This window comes from Drosophila erecta, unplaced genomic scaffold, assembly GCF_003286155.1.
Source record: "Drosophila erecta strain 14021-0224.00,06,07 unplaced genomic scaffold, DereRS2 tig00000092-arrow-pilon, whole genome shotgun sequence".
Taxonomy (NCBI): Eukaryota; Metazoa; Arthropoda; class Insecta; order Diptera; family Drosophilidae; genus Drosophila; species Drosophila erecta.
This window is the reverse complement of record NW_020825207.1, coordinates 13,758,607-13,779,907: the sequence shown is the minus strand read 5'-3', so window position 1 is coordinate 13,779,907 and position 21,301 is coordinate 13,758,607. Positions and strand designations below refer to the sequence as shown.

General features: G+C 43.5%; 2 protein-coding genes across 2 annotated transcripts; one reads left to right on the top strand and one right to left on the bottom strand.

The window, feature by feature from the left end:
• Positions 1-13,449: 13,449 nt before the first annotated feature.
• Positions 13,450-20,069, bottom strand: LOC6547131 (5-hydroxytryptamine receptor 2B). Its single transcript, XM_001974729.3, has 8 exons — positions 19,708-20,069; positions 17,816-17,949; positions 17,156-17,265; positions 16,896-17,085; positions 16,600-16,737; positions 15,436-15,780; positions 14,603-15,139; positions 13,450-14,399 (listed from the first exon to the last, which is right to left on the bottom strand). Exons 1-8 carry the CDS (start codon positions 20,024-20,026, stop codon positions 14,301-14,303), a joined length of 1,872 nt encoding a protein of 623 aa, XP_001974765.3. The 5' UTR covers positions 20,027-20,069; the 3' UTR covers positions 13,450-14,300.
• Positions 20,070-21,055: 986 nt separating this feature from the next.
• On the top strand, positions 21,056-21,301 carry LOC113564329. The gene has a single exon (XM_026980977.1). It carries the CDS (start codon positions 21,091-21,093, stop codon positions 21,253-21,255), a length of 165 nt encoding a protein of 54 aa, XP_026836778.1. The 5' UTR covers positions 21,056-21,090; the 3' UTR covers positions 21,256-21,301.

Sequence of the window (21,301 nt, the reverse complement as noted above, 5' to 3'; positions counted from 1 at the left end):
AAAAAAATGTAAACGTGTTGCAGCTGAAATCCAAATAGGACAACTATTTCACCATTTCTGAATAGTTTATTTATTCGTTTAATCCTTAAGTTCACAAAAAGTTTGTTTAAATCTTACTAGCACCATTAGTTGTATATCTTTTATAATATGTCATTAACAATTAGTTATCCTTTATTTTCAATCAACACCTGGTGAAATATACCCATTTCTTAGAGTGCTCTCTATCCATCCTCTGCTTCTATCGTATTCACACTTTCCTCTTACAAATGACGCAAAATGTTGCCAGGATAAGTGAGTTTTATGTGATTAAAATGCATGTGAGTGCGAGTGGGTGTGCGTTCGAGTTGCGATGAAAGTTTATGCCTTACTTACTACAACTTATGGCGCCCTTCAACAGCTCCATACATTACACCCTTATCCTCTTTCGCCGCCATAAAATTCTTTGATTTGCAACAATTTGCAATTAACCTTTGATTGACTAGACGTAAATTCTTTGATAAAGCCGGCAATTCCGCTTTACATCCAACCCCCGGCCGTTAACTTTGAAATGCGACAGTTTTGCCTTTCAATTAGTGAATACAATTTGCAGGTATTTTAATCAACATTTCGCAACAATAGAAAAAGCGTCAAATATGGCTGTGTGTTGTATGTGTGTGTGCAACGCATGCAGAATTTAAAGCACAAGAATAATTTGTTAAAGTGCCCCGTAGTCAAGTTTCATGCTGGCTTTTTGCCTCTCCTCCCATATTCTACAATTTTATGGCCCGTATGGGCGTGGCAGCTGGCAGCCGCAAGTAGCGACATTTTGGAAAATTGTACACGAAGGAAAATAATGGTCATTTGAATTTAACAATTTAATGCGAAATTAACCACAACTTATAGGTGGCAAAAATGGGAAGTTGGAGAAATTTACTTCATAATACCTAATTATGAAATATAATACTCGTATTTAATTAAATGTCACATCATTTACTATATAAACTACGTAATCAAAAAAGTATTCCTGTGTAGTTCCCATGTACAACACACTTTTAGGAGCAAAATGATGACTTCGCTTCGGAGGGAGTCAATTTTTATGAGTTGTAATTTTTATTTGCCATATTTGCATGTGTCACGTGCCGTCAAACGAAATTCACAAATTTCATTTAAATTAACTATGCGAGTGGGCGGGGCCCTGGGCGTTTAATTGGAACACGTTTGACATCGGGCTATGCCGGCAACTTAGCTATTTAACGACGGCCAAATGGCAGGGGCCCATAAAAAGCACTCCTGATGGCGTTGAGCGAAAACTTGGAGGGCCGTAAAGTATGCAGCGGCAAGCTGAAAACTTTCAATCGCCAACGGGGCGGATGAGCGATTCTAAGCAACTTTTTTGGAAAGCTTAATCTTTTTACTATCGCTGCGCAAAGTTGTACAAGTGGCAAGGTGGCCGTTACTTGTGATTTTCATCGCCAAGCGTTTGATTTTCATTTGTTTGCACATTCCGGCTCCTTTTTCGACCAGAGAGAGAGAAAATCAATCCGCTGAACCACGCAATCTGAGCGCAGCTCCAACCTCCTTCTAAATGAATCTGAATCTGAATCTGACCCCGCTGTGCAATTTTTATGGGCATTCGATTTTGTTCGCTTGTTTCTGCTCGTTTTATGAGCTGGTAAAAGTTTATGCACCGCCTCGAATCCCCAACCTCCTCTATAAATGTATACTACATACACATAAATTTATGTGTGCATTCGCTTTAAGCGAAAGTTGCATAAAAGTGAAAATTGTTCAAGTGCTCGGACGATGGGCTTCAGCGAGCAGGTTTGGTTCTCTTTGTTTGCTTTTTATTTGGCAGCCGGATTTGGTTTTTGGCTTACATTTCAGTGCCAAAATAGTTGTAGGTTTATGGTAAATGGAATGGCAAATGGATTTTTTAGTTAGATATTTATACATGCATCAAAAGCATAGTGCAGAATAAAATGTGGCTGCTGGAAAGAACGTATTGGCAGCCATTTCAGTTGGCTCAACAAGTCCACAAACAGCGCCCATTCAGTGGCCTGGAATGTGGCATTGGAATCAATTAGTTATTCAATGTTTTCTGACGTAACGTCTCTAAAAACCCGAAAAGGATCAATTAGTGATGCAGTGCGTTCAGATGGAAAATCCTGTAATTGGTTTCGAAAACCAGATCAGTCCCATGCCAACAGAGGACTATTATATTTTTGAGGGCGTCCTTTGCAGTGTAAGCTAATGTGTTCGATTGATTTCCTGACCATATTTTTGAAAGATTATGAAATTAGCTTACTGCCAGCAGAGCGGGTCACTTAAGTTGACCCAGTTAGTGGCTGTCATTGACAGGTGTTCCCACTTTCTGCGCCTTTCCTATTCCTATTTCATCATCCTTTTAGTCGGCTTTCAAGGGTAATGCAGGCTTCGGTGCACCGCAATAGTCGTGTCCTGGTTTAATTTCTCTAAACATTCCCATTGTTGTGCCACTGGACCCAGCTGTGAGCGGTTGTTGGTCAAAATGAAAAACCCTTTTTCGCTTATTACTTTTATTTTGCCTGGTTGCTGGGCGTGTTCCTTTTTTAGAGTTTTCTTTTTTTCATTTTTCCAGAGGGCAGTGCAGTGGTCTTATTTCATTTTTTAGGGTGTTTGTCTCGTGCCAGTGCACAATAAAAATTGTGTAAAAAGCAGAGCCATTGAGCTTCGGATTGGCCGAGGGCCAGGAGCAACAGCTGGCCACCTTTTTGGCAGTTAAGTGTAAAGGAATGCCTAATGCCTCGGACAGCCGCAAAAAAGTTTCCAAATAAATAAGTGGGCAGGAGTAGCGATGAGTGGCTCACTCGTTTTCAATCAAAAATTACACGGCAAGCGGAGAAAGTCGATTCCAGGGAAACCAGCTTTCTCTATTTCGAGAGCTCACACATGCGATGCTGATGGCGTGCGATTGTGTGTGTGAGTGTTCTTAACCTTTTGTGGCAGGTGCTCCTCAAAGCTTCCATTCCGCCACCCTGCCACCCTGCAACCCTGCCTTCCAGCATCCGTTTCCGCTCTCCTTCCAGTTTCCTTTGCCACTTGCCATTTCCCATTTCCCGATGCCGACTGCACTTGGTGGTACATTTAATACCACTTGAGTGACTTTTTATGGCCAGCAACGTAGTCATGTGTGTTTGTGGGGGGTCTCTATGTGTGTGTGTGTGGAGGTACGTATGTATATGTTGCTAGCCTGGTTTGTTTTGTTCTATTTTGTTTTTGTGTTCATTTGGACTTAGCCTTGCCATTTGTCCGCCGTTTGTTAGTTTTTTCCTCCTGTTGTTTTAGCTTGTATTTTTTAAACCACCCTTTTTTCCAACTATTTTTGCAACGTGTCAGACATTTTTATATGCAACCAACAGCAGCCAGAACTTTTCACTTTTATTATTTCCATTTTGAACTGGCTTTTGTTTTCGTTCTCATGGCAAAAAGAGAGCAGCTGTCTGCATTTAGTATAGTATAAATATTTTAATAAATAATATGGTCAGATCTGGCCGAGACCACATCTGCTATAGAAATTCAGATTTTCGGGATAACTACATTTCATTCATGGCCAAATCCCAACTACCAACAGTTAGAAGAATCAACAGGGAAATTCCCGAGCGAGGGTCACACGGTAAAATCTGTGTAAATAGCACTGGAATAGATAAAAAGTCGTTTGTCCCCACACACAAAGGCGAAGTAGACGAGAAGAACTAACTTTCTGAGAGTTCTGGAAAAAAAGGGGAAAGGGGGTGGTGAAAAGCCAAGAGGAAACACATTGGAAAGTGCTTTTCAGTTTGCGTAATGCAAAGTAAAAGAAAATTATACTTCCAACCAAAAGCGGCTTACAGCTTTCGAGCACTAAATGGATTTAGACATGGAATGGTACTGGTACTGGCATTTTTGAAGGTGAGATTTGATTTGATGTGGTTTCAGGCATTTTATAATCACATCTGAGGCTAAGTAATAATAACAAAAAGATACCAATCACTTTTCACATATAATTTCGAAGCAATTCAATTGCATATTAGTATTATCCAATTTGGCTGTATGTAGGTACCAACTTAGTTGGTATCTATCTACTTAAATTCGAGCTCAATCCGGCCCAGGCAATGGCTATTAAATTGCAGTTACGCAATCAATGGCAACGCAAAGGCAATGTTTTAAGGACCTGCATTAGGTAATTACACTGATTGTTTGGGCGATACCTGGCTGAGAGCTAGGTGAGGTCGAGTTTGCTTGTATTTCCCGACGGAGAGGATGTGGACCATATGTGCTCGCATGGTGTAGTATATCTAACCCACGTCGTGGGTCAGAGGTCAGTGTCTCGTTCGAGCTGGGAGAAAATCAGGCTAAGAGAGCGCCATCAGCAGCTGCTTGGCTTTTGTTGACGAATTAACATTTATCATGCGCCACGTGAAATCCATTTATCACATCCAGCCCCGGATTCGAATTCCTATTCCATTTTCGCTGTTGCACAAAAACAAAGGCCTCGCAAATCAGCACAGAAATCGCATTGATATTATTCGTATTTGTAGTCGTGTTCGGGCTCTATTTCGATTCATCAAAAAGGCACCACACTCCCACTTTATGTTAATAAAAACAGACGAGCCACTGGCAACAGGAAGGCCCCGGATTGACCTTGGCAATGGTCGTTTGTCTGGCCGGGGGGTTCGCTGCTGGCATTTGATTTATATTTAAATGCCTATCGGGGTCACCTCGTGTTCATAACTCTTTGTATCGGCCAATTTATCATACAGCGTCCTTTGGTGTTTGGTGTTAAATTGAAATTCCCCACAGTGCCGTCCCTCGATTTCCTTGGCTAAATGTGGTATCTCCGTGGCGCTACACAGCCATTCCGACTTTAAGAGCTCTTCAAGTGTGCACTAAACAATATTTAGTAGAATATTTAAGGTTATAATATTAATAGATATTTATTATGAAATTATCAAAGTAATAAGTAACTGGTATTGCGCATGAACCTTATAAATTCAAGTCAGCTCCTTTAATTCATACTATATTTATCATCTTTTGTGCATTTAAGGTACTTTAGCGGTTTTTTTGTGTCAGTGTTTCAAAATCCCCAGGGATTTGCGAATGTGACTTGTCTTGGCTACCGCGGCAATTAAAATTTGTTGGAGTAGCTGAAGCTCTTGTCAATATTTTGGTTACCGCCCAGGAATCTTATTTTGTGGGGCCGACATAATTTATGGTCTGGCTAAATAAATTTTCCAAGGTGGTCTCTTGCCTTTTGTGAGCCCTTTTTTGTGGGTGGGGCCGAGAACGCCCAGTTTGCTCGCCTTTTGGCAAGTATTACAAATTTATTGCCAACTTTGACATGAGACTGGGCTATTTTGAGCCAATTTTTCCACAGGCGCTGCCAACAATTTGTATGCAAAGTAAGCTATTATCGTGAGAGCATGCAATTTGGGGGCGTGGCCAGTTGGTAATGTATATATTGCACATATATCCATGCCTCGTCCAGCAGAGCCTGCATGATGGCGTGCAACAATTGGAGCAGACATTATTTCTGCCTGGGCTATTTTTGTTATTTTGTTTTGGCCATTTAGCGATTAGACACACGAAAGGCGATTCAGATACGAGTACGTGAGGTCAGCGGCGGGTCAGTTCCGGTTCATGTTCGGCCCTGTTGCATGTCGGAGTTGAAAATTGATATTAAATGCTTTGGCATAAAAACATCAGAAGGAGCGGCTGGCCACGTTTACCTGCATAATGAGGCCATTTTATTAGCTGGACTGGTGTGGCCCTGATATATGCACCACCATTAGTTAGGGCTGCAGATTGTGCAAGAAATGTGTGTATGGCCGCTTGGTCACTGCAAATTAATTTGGGATTTTGCGTCTATTTGTTTTGCCTTTCTGCCCAGGCACACATGATACCTGGGCACCCGCTTCTCCACTGGCCAACTGGTCAACTGACCAACTGGCCGACTGCCGGCATTCATCACAATCACACTGGGTCCACAATGGAGGGCTTTTGGATACAATTTATGTTCCCGGGCTGGGCTGTCTGGACTCTCTGGACATTTCAAATGCTGCCAAAGTCCAACTGACATCTGATATATTGGTCGGGGGCCACTCGACAGCTGCAACATGCGGATTCCTTTGTAACTGGAGCCCTCGCCTATTTCCCTCTCGTTTTCTGAGTGGGATTTGGTTGCCACTCTGCGCTTTTCAAGCATGTGTGAATGCTGGAGCTCGGCCAGGCTCAGCCCTTCAAGTTTGGCCAACATGTGCCAGATTCTCCCACTCACTGAATGCCACTTAAAGCCATCGCGAGTCCTAGTTTTGGCTGTTTACTTTCTCGTGTTAGCCGACTACGCTGCCCATTAGTCACTTCATTAACATGGCCAGCAGTCGCTGAATGAAGAGATAAATGCAGCGAGCAGCCGAGAGACGTGCCAAAAATTAACAAAATCCAGAAAATTGACAAAAGCGAAACAAAAATAAACACGGTTACACGGCAAAAAAAATATGCATACTGTTTTTGTATTCCTTTTAGGACAGCATGTATTTTAAAAGTATAATACTCACTCGTAGTATTGAATGATAAACGAAAAGTTTTTAGTACTTTTTGTCCATTCAGAAGAAACAAACAAAAGACCTTCTAATTTTGTTATGTGCAGCCATTCAAGAGAACTATTGTGCCCAGAAGGTTTAGCACGCGCTGAATTTTAATTTCACACTTTTGCACTGCAATCAAAGGGAATTAGCCGCCATCCAAAAACACAGAACACCATCCACCTCCACCCACCACCACCCACTGCTTTCGAGTGGGCGGTAGGTGTCAACTTTGCCTTGCATGCCATGGCGCTCGGCCACGCCCACTGGAAAGGAGGCGCCCGTGCTGGCACTGCTGTTGACTGTTATTAGCGCACTTTGATTTGTATTTGGCTAACAATAAAATGACAGCTTGCGGCTAAATGGCACGCAACGCCCAGCCGGAAAATCGAAAATGGGACGGGAAAACGGGTGGGTCCAGCTTTCTGGACACGACCTGGCCGGAAATGCCAACGGAGTTTGGAGTTGGTGGCGTGCCTGCCTTCGGTTTGCTTTTCATTCCATTTCGATTGCCCTGGCCAGAGGCAAAAGTCAGGTAACAGGTCTCCGCTGCACGCCATAAATTGCAATAAGCGGGTCCAGGTGCAATGCATTGGCTAACTGGCTAACTGGCTGGTTGCGGTGGGGCAGAAGTATGATAACCGCTAATTAACGCCAAACGGATGTGGTTGCGAATAGTCTTACCAAGAAAATGTGAAACTTATGTTCTTTAAGAAGGAACTAACAAATCAATATTAAGTTGTTTGCAAATTAATTATAGAAAACATAAGAATTATTAAAATAACAATCTGGCCTGACTTACCTATTTGCAAAACGCATTCTTTTTAATTTAATTAAACTGTAATGTAAAATATTGCACTTTATGCTAACTTTTGCGTGTCACATTTATATTTTTGAACCGCTCAATTTGAAGCAGCTTTCTGTAGAAATTAGGGTCTGCCAAGTCTAGACAGACCCTCGATTTTGTTTATTTGCAGTGTACAGAAAAGGAAAATGAGCAAGGGAAGTTAATGGGAAAAGAGTTCATTATAATGAGGCAAACTGGTTAAAGTCGCTGCTGCCGGCAAATGCACCCCAGAGTTTCCATCACCCCGCTGTGGCTGATAAGATTGGAACGACTCTACAGGCCACGCTGCGTATACGTGATACGAGTGGCGCTGGTATAAGAGTTGGCGTATAAGAGAGTTATGGCCACACACTTCAATCTCTATGGGGTAAACAGAAAAACAAGCATTTGGCTAAAACGCACAGGGTACGCCTTTGCGTGTAGACTTTTAAAGGTAAAAAGGCGAATCGAGGGCGAAGCCGAGACAGCCGATGAATGGCGAAACGAAAGCGAAAACGAATCTGAAACTTAAACAAACACGCAAGTGGCACACAACAAAGCCAGAAAGGTGCGAAAAAGGCGTGGTATGATGTCGGTGGCGACACGGAGACATGCAAGGACCACAAGGACCACAAGGACCACAAGGACCACAAGGACCAGAGAACTAAGCACTTTGTACCACCAGACAAGTGTTGTGGCCATTACTTACCAGATTGCAAGGAGTGGTGTTATTGATTTGAATTTTGATTTCAGGGTGTCAAGCTGATTCCAACAGCATAATCGCGATAAATGATTAAGGAGAACTGGGAATTCTTTTTGTTGTTCATTCTCAATCGATTTACCAACAAAATTGTGAACTAGCTCAGTAAGGGGTACCTGTTAGTCGAGGAACTCTTTGGTTTTTTACTCTGGTTGTTTATGAAAATGTATTGCTGTGACCAAATCCCTTTTGAGAATATCTCAATAATATATCAAATTATAATTGATGCGTATTTTAATTGGCTGTTTTTCTTAGTTTTTGAAGTTGTGATATGTACATTTTATGTACTAGCTGTTCTTTTGTGTAAACTTAACTGTCTATTATGAAAAACGCATTGGAGCTTTTATCTAATTGCCGTTCGTTCGTTCGTTTTTGTTTTGAGTTAAAATCAATAAATTCAACGAGCGTTTAATAAAAAGTAGAAAATAGTATGCTTCGCTGGTGAAAATGATATTAATTTGTAAAGGGAAGCTTTAAGGCTATAAAGAAGGTCCTTAAATACAACATTTCAATTGAAGGCACAAGACCAGAGTATTTAAACTGGTATGTTGATGGATATACAAAATGCGCGTCCTTATATAAAGACCTGTGTTAATACGAATTACTTCATACTCCATTGAAATCAGATCGCGCGATGGTAATGGCCATAAATCCCATCAGCTGCACGTATTTACATACGTATGCAAATGATGCTCGTGCAGATGTTGCATTGCCGCTGCCACCGATGATGCTACATTAAATTTCAATTTCGGGTTCATTTATCGTGGCTGTGGGCGACTGGCACGGAAGTCACAATGTCAGTGTCTGAACTTAGTCAAGGCCACGCCGCTCGGCGGAAAGTTTACCCTTCAACTGTGCGAAACTTGGCAGCCCAACGGGGCAGCCTCGTTTACGCAATAGCTCCCCTAGAGCCCCAGTGCCCCCTCATTTCACCGCCAAGTAAATATGCAGAAAACCAACAAGAGCTGTTACTGCTCCACACCAGCACACTTGCGCCACACACGCTCGTGAGATACGCACACACGCACACCCTGCAAAGTGCATAAAAATTAAGCAAGCGGCACTTGTAACTGGCAACCAGAAGGACAGCAACAAAGACTAGCAGTGCAACAACAGCAACTACCACAAGTGCTTCCTAGCTCGTACACTGAAAAAACATTAAATGCATTTCATTAATTTAACTTTAAGTTCCTGTGCAAAAAGAGGGCAGTAATAATTCAATACAGTGCAATAATCAATATAGTTATACGACTCGCAAAGTGCTTATTAGTTTTATTAGTTAGTAAAACAACTAATTCAATCCAGCCGGTATAAATTGTGCTGTAATCAACGAAACAAAGAATAATGCATTATAATTGATATCTTTTCATTGCCAAATGAAACTAGTTATGTATTCAAAAGGGATTTAGTTTACTAAAGCAGTAAAAAGTGTTCAAAAATATGAATATTAAAATATTTATTTTATATTCTCAGAAGTGCCTATTAAAATGAACCCCATGGGCCTCCCTTTTTTTCTGTGTTTATCTCTATTCCCAGTTGGCAGCTTCGAAGCTTCCAAAATGCAACAGTCGACAGGACGGGCTTGCAACTTCCGCTGGCGTTGAGCGTCACGCCGACTGCACATCCTCCTGGCCCGAACCCACTTTTAGATCCAGGACCCAAGAGAAACCCTATCCCAAGACCGCTCCCATCGCCCTTCGGTTAGGAGAAACTACAAATGCAGCAACTGCAAAACTTTTGCCAGCAAGTTTGAGTTTTTTCTTCCGCTCTGCCGTTCGTGCTTGGCCAAAAGGCTGCCGGCTGGTTGGCTGGCTGTCCTGTCTTTTTGCCTCATCTGCGCTATTGCAACTTTGCCAGCTGAAACTTTAAGCCAGGTCCTATCTGTGGGCCAAGTCTGGAGCGTTGTCGCTGATGTTCCTGCCGTTATTGCTTCGTACGTGTTTGTGTTCATTACGTACGTGTCCTTTTTGGCATTTTGCGCTAGTTGTTAGCGCCAAAGACTGCTGGCCAAAAGCGATAGCAGACTTCCAGCCACAGTTGTCAGTCCTTGGGTTCACAATTTGAGGCTTCGAATTGCCGATAAAGTATAAAACATATCCATTTTTATCTACAAATTTATTTGGTCTCGCAGGTGTCTCATCTAACGAGGTCCTTTCGTACATATTGAAGTAGCAAACTGCAATATTTCCGATTCGCTGCAATAGCCACAATCGCTGATGAGTTAAGTGCGCTAAGGACTCGTGTTTGCGATGGAGAGATGGCAGAGCATTCGCTGAGATATTGAGCTGGTGCTTTCATTAACTGAAACCCTACCCGTTAGGAACTTTAACTTGCTGGCACTCATTTTGCGTAATGATTTCAATTATTTCGTAATTAGTGCAGACAGGCAGCAGCAGTAGCTCGCTGGGCACACAGACCGTCCTGTCCTTCCAGGACCTCGCCAGGACCTCCCCAGGACCTCTCCAGGACCTCCACGCCAACAAGCTGTCCAACCTGCCCACCTGTCAAATGTCCATGGCTGCAGCAGGTACCACAATGCGGCATCAGATTCGAAGGCAACGAAAAGTGCACTTGGCCGCAATTTGCAAAAAGTCTTTACAAAGTCGAAGTTTTCCAGGGCGGTGGACACTCATCTTTTGTGTCCTGGCCAAGTCCATTGAATGGCCCACCCGGTGGTGTCAACAACTTCGCAATGAGTTTGTTTGGCGCCAGAAGCTTTAAGTATTCGTACTTACCTGCTTACTTTTTTACCCATCTCTTCTTTTTACCGCACCGAGATGTTAACGCGATTTTATGAGCTGTCTCACCTGCAGCACTTTAATGAATAGCGTTCAGGTTTATAACACCTTGATAGTATCTGATCACAAACCACTGCAGTTAAGCTCAAATACAGCTCAAAATCAGCTATACAGTGCTTGAAACATAGCTACATATATTAATATTATTTTTAACTAGGCGCTTATCAGAACTTAAGTGAAGTTTTAAAAATAGGTTGCTGAAGAACTAGAAAATGTATGGAAATATGGAAGCAGAGTTTATAAATAGTAGAGAGAATTAAATGTAATAATAATAAAATGTTTTAAAATTGATTGATATGACTATTTATTTGGAAATATATCATAGAATACTTTCACACATTTTTTTTAAGTTTATATCAAGTTAAAGCATACGATTATTTTCCCTGTGCATGAGCATGTGGTTGGGTCTTAGTAAAAGCCATGGCTATAAGCCCTTAATCATTTAAAGCAATTTGCACTTTCCCAATGCAATTCAATTAAAAGTTACCCACACATCCTCGAAGATCCTAATGCTGACCACCAATAGATAGATATATATATATCTATTTACTTGGGCCACACTTATTTCCGTTTTAATACTTTTAATACCTTTTGAATTGCTTGGCCAAAGTTGCTCGGTGCGGCGGCTCAAGCAGACTTCAAAAATTGATGCCCAAGCAAACAGAGCGGGATTTTGTTCCTACTGCCGCCTGTCGAATCCTGCCCCACTCATGTGGCATATTAACTGCCCCCAGTTCCCGAATCCCCCGAATCCCCGCATGCCGCCCACCTCCACCGACATCCCTTAACGATTGCCGAAGTGCCACTCGATATTTATTCGATTTATGGAATTTTTTGGCAAAAGAATTTTTTAATAAAACGAATTTTATTGGCATTATCCTGCAGCTATTGCCATTGCTGTGTGCCAGAGAGGAAATTAATAATGCTACTAGGCTAATAAAGGCCCGCATACACAGGCACGCACCTCCACATGAGTGTGTGAGTGCGTGTGTATGCGTGTGTGTGTGCCTGTGTGTGAGGTAGATATATGGATGATATGACACATTTGGGGCACTCGTCCTTTTTCAGTTTTCCTGCTTCATTTGCCCTTCGATTCAATTCGAAAAGTTCCCAAGTGGCGTTATTATTATTTGCATGGCCTGACTGCTCAAGTTGAAGATATTTAATTTGTCATTACCCCGAACTTGGCTGGCAGCCGAAATTTTCACTCACTTTCCAGGCAGATTTTGTAATTCTTTTTGCTTTAATAATGGCGCTGCCGCAGGACATTTGTCCCCGGGCCAACAGGAAATTAAAAGTGTTGGTAAATATTATTACTGGCATACTCGATTGTGTCCGGATCTACAGTGAGTCTCATAATTATTGGACTAGAGAGTGGGCGAGAGCTGTGAAACATATTGAGGTAGTAGAATATATCATAGAGATTTTCGTGCTACAACTACTGATAGTTCGAGTTCCATGTTTATGTTTTCTAACATGAAAATTTCAAATTATTCATCGCACTTTGAACAGTGTGAAGTGGCAAATGTGGTTACGGCCCATTGACTGATGGCTCTTCAATGGCACACCTGAGTTTCGGCTCTTGAGCACCGACCAAGCACTCAACACTCCATTTTCCATTTTCCATTTTCCAGTTTCCATCTGCAGAGGGCCACTGTTAATGAGCTTACTTGCAGCCAGAGACAGCCAGATGGAAAAAGTAAGTGAGGAGGGGTCGGGATGTGAACGTGAAGTACCGAAACGAATTACACGAATTCCAATTTCGCACGCCGAGCCCCTGGGCCCTACATGATGTATCGATTTTTGGGCCATTTGTCGGCTTTGGCCTGTTCCGGCGTTGATAATGCCAATGCGTAATCCATCTCCCATGCCGCCCGACCGGCCACACCCACTTTTTGGGGCGTGAGTGTGCACTTGAACTTTGACATTTCAATGCGCTGACATTTTGCCCAGCTACAAACAATACAGACGTGCGTGCGGTCGGCACTGGGCTGAAAAGTTAGTCAATTTAGAGCAGAGTACCGAAACACACCGCCACCCAACGAATGGCCGAAGACCCTCGAATATATCCCCATCATATCCCTCGACCATGAATAAAATATCGAATGCAGGTGTACGCTTTGATAAAACACAATTTTAATAACTTTGACATCAAGTACACATCGAGAAGTTGCATAAACACAGACACACACACTGACAAAACACACACAAATACATATCAGATAGACATATGTGTGGGTACGCATACATGTGCATACCGAAGCGTATTAGGTTTCAACTGCAGCATTGACTTAATGGCCCTTACATACAGAGCGACGTGTATATATCCATGGTTGTTATTCGAGTGGTTGTTGCTCTTGTTGTGGTTGTAGGTTTTTCGGTTGGTTTACTATTTGCTAAAACTGTAAGTCCGTTTATTTACAAGAAAACTTTTCAAAAATTTAACAATAAATATACTATATTAAATATATATACGAGTGGGTGTGTGTTTGTGATGCTGTACCAACATGAATGCATGTATCATGGGTCAAACTTTTTGTTGCGGCTTCCTGCATTGCAAATGGCACGTGTATGTGTGTGAGAAACATTAGTAACGAAAGTTCAGCTTTCGGTTTTGGATTTATGCTAATTTTGCCGAATAAAGTTGGGTGTACTGCCTAATTAGCCACTGCGTTAGTGGCTTATCCATTTTGGTTTTGGTTTTAGTGTCGTTATGAGTTAGCTGTGTAAATTCGTTAATCTTTGTTGATATTGACCTTTATGTAAATGTGCTTATCCAATTGAAATAATTGAGCATTTTGCAGCTAGGCTATAAATAAACGCAATTAACTAACACAGAATATGAAAGCGTAAGAAGTTCTTTGGACCCAGCCTATATATAACCGATCACTATCTTCGATCTCCAATCACTGTTCATCCGACCTACTTAGGGTTTCTAGGGTATCTAAGCGTACTACTTTTGGGTTTCTTTAAGACACAGGGAAGACTTTAGAAATATCTATAGTTACTAATAGATACGCATAGCTTAGATTTAGTGAGTATCAGCTACCGTATTTCCACGTTTTCATTTCTCGGTTGGTTTCGGTTACAATTAACTTTTGTTTCATTACATATTTCGCGTTTTGTCTTTTTGGGGCACGTGTGTGTGGTGAGGAATTTTAGTTAATTAGTTACAGCTAGTTAGGATTGTCACTGCTAAAACATCGTCTCTACTCTCTAGTTTGCCATTATACAATGCCAATTCCGTAGCATATTGCCTTCCCGTCTGTATAGACCTTGCTTTCTCCTTCGCCTGACCTTAATTACAAATACTGGTCCTCGTTATCCTTCAGTTGAAATCAAATTTTCGCACTGCGCGCTCGGGCGGCAGCCTTTCGACCGAAGAGAATCCTCTTGAAGGCGCGTCGAAATTCCGGATTGAAGATGGTGTAGATGACCTGGTATGATGGATTTTATTTATAGAAAACGATGTTTATTAGCAAGCTAAAGCAAACATTACATGCAACGGGTATTTATAAATACCAATAAAAAATTGTCTAAGTGGCCTACTAAAGCTATTGAATTTCAAAGCAATTTGCTGTAAAGGGTGCAACTTAAAAGCGAATTCAAGGATACCCGGGCCAGGAGCTAATTTACATACCGGATTCAAGGTCGAGTTGAAGTAGCCCAGCCAGAGGAAGAGCGATGCCACCGCCGTGTGGATCTCGCACTCCTTGCACAGGCTCATGGTGAGGGCCATGACGAAGAATGGCAGCCAGCAGATGACGAAGGCGCCGGTGATGATGGCCAGCGTCTGGGCGGCCTTTCTCTCCCTCTTCGCCTCCAGGAGCTGTCGCCGCTTGGCCAGTTTCTGGTGCGGATTGGCGATGCTGGCCAGCACTCCGCCCAGTCCCACTCCGGCATTCTTGCCCTCCGTTCCGGGCCCCTCCTCGCCACTTCCGTTTCCACTTCCTACAGCCACCGTTCCCGCTCCCGCTCCAGCTCCAGCTCCTGCTCCTGCTCCTGACACCGCCCTCTCCGAGGGCGAGGTCGCCGCCAGGCAGCCAACACCACCCATTGCTATGGACTGGGCCAGCGGCGTAATGGCATTCAGATGCGAGGCTATCAGATGGTGCTGCGTGGCATGGGCCACCTGCTGCGACAGCGTGATGATTTCATTCGCGTTGCTGGTGCGATACTAAGGGGTTAAGCGGGGCATTATGGGTTAATCTCACACGAACAAAGGGCGCGCCACGAGCAAGTAACTATTAAAGTAAGACGGACAAACTGCCATGGGAGAACCTTCTTGGGCACTTAAAAGGTTCTCAGTTATTAAATCTAACTGCTTGAAGTTATATTTCATTTTAGGTAACTAGAGACGCAGCCTGAATATTTGATTCAACTTTAATTTGAACGTAAATCTTATTTTTGCTGGGCAAAATATTCGACTGCTTGCAGTTCTTAATTATATTCCGACTCAACGGGCGTACTTACATCATCCGCATCGCTGGACACGGTGGTTAGTTCGGTGCCCGCGTGGCTTTTGTTGTCGTAATTGCTGGTGCTGAACTCGGTCTCCTCGCGCGTAATGGCCAAGCTGGCGAAGTCCACGGCAATGGCGGCCATCGATCTGGCCACCGCGCCCTCCGAGCCCGCCACCACATTGGCCGTGTTCGTGTTGCGGCCAAAACATATACGCATCCGCTTGCGGGGACGCCGCTGCAACTGGCCGCCCGCACCGTCGCCGTCCACGGGCGTCCGCTCGCCCGCCTCCAGCCGCTTCCGCTCCGCCCGCCGCTTGCCGCGCTCCTTCTTCAGCTCACGCACCGCGGAATCGCACTGCTCGACGATCGGTGGAAATATATGTGTGCGAAAGGCAAGTACTTAGTTTATGGGATGTGTATGTTTACGAACTTGATGAAAACTGTTCGGGGAAGCACATTTGGCTTGTGTCTTGTCAACGAAACGAAAACAAATCACATGCATTATGCGGAATTATCGACGTTCCTTTGGGCTTAGTTGTCTAGGTACACTGGGAAAAGTAGTCGAATTTATTTATTCAAATACAAATTACCCCTATGCGTGGTGCAAGCATATTGAAGTATGAATGAATTTATTTCTTTTATTTATTAATTTATCATCCACCCATAAAATATGCCCTTTTGTATAAGCTATATGTTTCTAATTGCTGCATTATGGCCAGTGTACTTATCGCCTCACATTGGGGTGATCATAAATCTCGGGCGGCATTTGTTTGGCTTTCGCGGCAGCGGCTCGCTTCGAGTGCTCACTTGGGCATGCTAATGAGCAGCTGAGGACTGAGGACTGAGTACTGTGGACTTCCGCCGACCATCGACTACTGCCACGCCCCCTTGCGCTTTATTGTTTCTGTTAATGACACACTCATTATGGCAGGCAAGCAAATACACTTCTCGAACAGCAGCCTCCACATCCACTTAGCCAGCCCAAAAGGAGAATGAATTGTGTAGAAGGGATGTGACAGAATGGAATAGCAGCTTATTTGTGCCACCGGGCGTATGAGTAATTTTTCCACTCTTCTCCATGGGAGGCTGGCTAAGTGGACACTTGGCATTCATCACTCGCATTTCGTGAGGCACTTAGCTCTAACTGGGATTGTCTTGTCATTGATTAACTTACGTCAGTCTCGGTTAGTGTGACATTGAATGACTTCTGGGCACGTCGCTGGATGCGCTTCCTGGCAATAATGTAGATTTTCCAGTACAGAAACAGAATCACCAGCAGCGGCACATAGAAAGTGCAACAGGTGGCGAATATCTAAAGAGACCCAAATGTCCATTACCATTGTATAGCTATTATATATTGTATATTGTATATTGTATTGACAAATGACTGAATCAAAGAGCGAACCTAATGAGTGAATCAATGCTTAGACCAGGAATCTTGGAGGCTAACTGAACTGCAGTGCTGCTCACCTGATAGCCCACATCCTGCGACACCATGCAGTGCTGCTCCTCGATGCGCTTCATGTAGTCCGGATCCTTCCAGCCGAATTGGGGGGCCAAGGAAACAATCAGCGCGGCAAACCAGACGCAGAAAATCATGAGGAATACGCGTCGCGGCGTCCGCAGATTGTTGTAGTCGATATTGGTCACGGTCCAATATCTGTAACGGAAGGAGGAAGGACGTCCAAATTGCCATCTGTCTGACTGGCTGACTGAATGGCAGCACTTACCTGTCCGCCGCAATGGCCACCAGGTGCAGTATGGATGCTGTGCAGCAAAGGACATCGCAAGACGTCCAAATGTCGCACAGTTCCGGTCCCAATATCCATCCATTACTTATCTGCCGGCGCACCGATTTCATTGAACAGTCGAGGGCGTAAAGAAAGGAGACAGAAAGGAGTGACTTTTAGCAACACATTGTTTGCCAGCGTGATGCAATTGAAACAATTAGTCGCCCAGCAAACGAGGTTGCCCTGGGCCAGTGTCAACTCTTTGGCGCCTAATTTCATTTGCCAGCATTCCTGCTCAAGTTTCCATTAGGGTAATCGAGTTGGCTCTGCAATACCAGTGCAGGTACACAGTAACAAACTCTGGAAAGGCCCTAAAATATGCTTCTTTTTAAGTCAACAATGGAATATACTTTCTTTTGCGTAACTACCGATTAAAGAAAAACAAATTCTAATTTTCAAAAGTATTAAAAGGTAATAAAATAACCAAAAACGTGAGGAAGCTCTAACTAACCAAAATATAAATGCATTTAAGATGGCCTCTTAGTTTTCTTATTTTGCATATCTTGTCCTGCATTTTCCATAACATTCTCTAGATAGTGCCTCGAAATTTAATAGCGAATTATTTCTTTCTGTGCAGAATGAAAGAGAGCAAGTACTTACCTCGTAGACGGCGCCAAGCGGCATGACAAGACAGGCAACAAATAAATCAGCCACTGCCAGAGATGCAACCAAATAATTGGCAACATTCTGCAAGTTTCTCTCGAGTATAATGGCGGCAATTACGAATACATTGCCTGTGGATGGTTTAATATAAGACAGAATCTGCCATCAGAAAGCGATAAATTGATAAATTGATATATTAAGTGAAGCGGCAAATGGCGCACTAAGTTTTCCGTTCGAGTGCCAATAAATGGGTAAGCAAATTCGCATGCAGTTCATTGCAAACGTTGAGTGGCCAGAGTCATTAACTTTTGTGCTCGTTCGTCTTTGGCAGATGGGCGATGGGCGATGGGCGATGGGCGATGAGCCTTGGAAAACTTTCCACGGAGACGTGCAAAATCAATCAGTGGCAAAGGTTTCGTGTCAAAGGAGTCTTCATTTTCCGGCCTAATTGCAGGCAATCGTGCATGTGCCCCCCGCCTGTGGGATGCAAATGAGAACTGGATGGCTGCTCCAAGCTCCATCAGCGCCATCATCATTGTCGTTGCTTGCTTTGATTAAGCGCATGCAAGTTGGCAAATTGTAATTGCCGCACTGCCACCTCATCTCATCCCTCATCCATCCCCTGCTTTGCCGGGGCAGCCACTGTGGCGCCACAGCCCCATCCGGACCCACAACCTGGCAGACTGGAGCTGCTGAGACAGCGAGCTTGTCTGCAGGTTGTCAAAACGTTTTGTCGTCGCTTGGCCCCTGCCAGAAAATGCATTGCAATGTTGCTCATACGACGTGTGTTCCCAGCGCTATATTTGCGTGTGTGTATGTGTGCAGCACAGCGCAAAATGCTTATGAAATTGCTGCTTGGTTAGATATAGCTTTCTGTCAAAGCCCCCGCTCCCTGCAATCCTCGCAGATATTAAAACCTTATTTAACTTGAGCTGTCTGTGCAGCAAGACGTTTCAAAGAAACTGTCTGGGAATAAATAGGGTAATTATGTCCTTTGAATAAATGGCTTTGCCTTGTCTAACATGCTAAATGGACATGCCAGTAATTACTGTTTACTACTGTATTGCTGCAAATTTGGTAATTGTTTTCTAGCTTTGAAATTATGATATGAATTCTTAGTAAAACCACTTAATTACTAGGTTTGTGGCAAACGTGCCATGTGATATTTTCACTCGTCGGGTTAATGCGGTTAGAAGTTACTCGTAATTAGGGCAAGTTTAGTATGGTTTCGTTTGAAATATATTATACCCTTTAAGGGCAAAGGATAAAGGCATTTCTAGCAGTTAAGCTTAAACCCGGAATATGCGAATACTTGAAAACGGCTAGAATCATCTGAACATTTTTTTCGCTGTATGAAAACACCTCCTTCACATCGTGTGCCAAAAAGTGTGTGTGTGCTCGTCGTAATTTGCATTTGACGCCTTGGCGCCATTTTAATAGCTTTTCACGTGCCGCGGCAAACACTTTTTGGAAACTTTTCCCCGTTTTTCCCCCCCTTTTTTGGCAGGCATCTTTGCGGCGCTTAACGCAAAGAACTCCTCGTATATCATCTAGCCAACCAAAACAATCAGCCACCCTTGAGCAGCCGACACCCATCTTTCGAGGTATTTCAAAGGCCCATTGCTTAGAGCAAGCGGCTGCAAATCATCTCTGTAAGCCCAAAAATCAATAAAAATCTTCCAAGAGGGCGCAATAAAAATCTTCTGCATCATAAATTCTACTTCATTTACAGTTCAGTTTTTGTCGGCGATATGGAAACTTTTCGCCGCCATATCCCCACGGCATAAATTTGAGTATAATTTAATGTCCACACCCCCCCCGCCCAAGCCGACATTTTCGCTGTGGTAATTTAAATTTGGATTTGGTGTTGGTGTTGATTAAGTACTTGCCTATGATGGTGACGAGTATCATGAGGCCCAGCACCACGGCCATGGCGATCATTTTGACCAGTAGCCAAAACTGGACCGCCGCCCGCTTTTGCTCATCGTCGACCGGGTCGAAAACGTTGCTGTTGCCATTGCCGTTTTCGCTGCGATTCCACGCGATTTGGCTGAGATTGGTGGTCGTGTCCACCAGCTGGGTGAGATTGCCATTCAGCTCGATGAAGAGGCTCTCGTTGAGCAAAATGGCTGGCAGTTCTATTTCCAAAATGCTCGCTGGCACATCGTCATCGCCGGCAGCCATTGCTGTTGTCACAGTTTTCAGCATCCCGCCTGTATATATCCCACTATATACTTCTGTACTCGTCTATGTGTGCGTGTATGAATCTGGGTTGGGGGCGTGTCAATGTGTGCGCCTACAGCGGGATGTCTTGCTGCTGCTGCTGCTGCCTCTGCTGCTTTTGATGTTGCTGCCGTCGCAGCTGTTGCTGTTGACTCTGTTGCTGCTGTTGCTGCTGCTGCTGCTGTTGCTGCTGCTGGCGTGCTTGTCGTTCGTGTTGCTGCCGTTGTTGCGGGTGATAAAGCGCCTTAATCGTGCTTGCCAAGCACTTAACACGTAAACTGCAAAACATAGGGCGGTGCGAGAGTCAATGGAGAGTCAGAGATGAATGGCAAACAATGGTGGAAAAGTCTATGGAAAACAAGAAATAAAAGCCTTAGACGAAATCATAATGTGTGCCCGCCCTAAAATAACACAATTCCCCTCCAAATTTCCCATTTTCCCCGTAAGCCGCGCAGGCGTTCGTATTAAGACCACGCCGTGATAAATGATGCTCGTCTGGACGCGCTCAGCTTACCTCGATTCCAGCAATTAATTAATCATTTCAATCGGGCGAACTCTTTCGCGGGGTTTTCACAAGTTTTTACAAGCTGCCAGCCCAGTGTAAGCAGCCCCTTAACCCCAGAATCCTTATCACGATTGGAGCTGGTGAAATCCCCCACACTCTGCTTGACTTATTTCTTATCAAATTGAACTCAGTACTGAATAATAAAAGTACTACGCTTTAATCTTTATGCTACACTTTAATTTAAAACTTTAATTGAAACATAGAGAGAGCCTGGAAAATTGCTAAAGAATTAGATTTTTATTATCTTGCACGTATTGTTTTGGGTCAGCTTTACGAGTATTTATTCATGTCGCCTTTAATCTATAACCTACATATGGTTATCTGCCAAAAATAGATTTCAATCTCAGTACTCGGGGTTACATAATTATTTCGGATATCTATGTTTTTCGGATATTCGGATATTGTTTTTCGCGGTGTGCTATTAATACTTCCATTTTGCTGACGCGTTTGTGCTATCAGCTTGTGCATCTCAGTTGTATTCGAAATGTGGCCGCTAACACTTGGATTTGCGATGCAGTTGCTGCTGCTGATTTCGTTGCTGCTGCTGCTGCCACTACCCGGATTTTCCGCCGAAATGAGGCGGCCGTATAGATACGACAGATACGACGGTAATCCTGAAAACAAGCCACGGAACTTGGAGCGGAACTAAAAAAGGTTCCCAATGGAACACAATAAACTAGCGAAACACAAAGGCA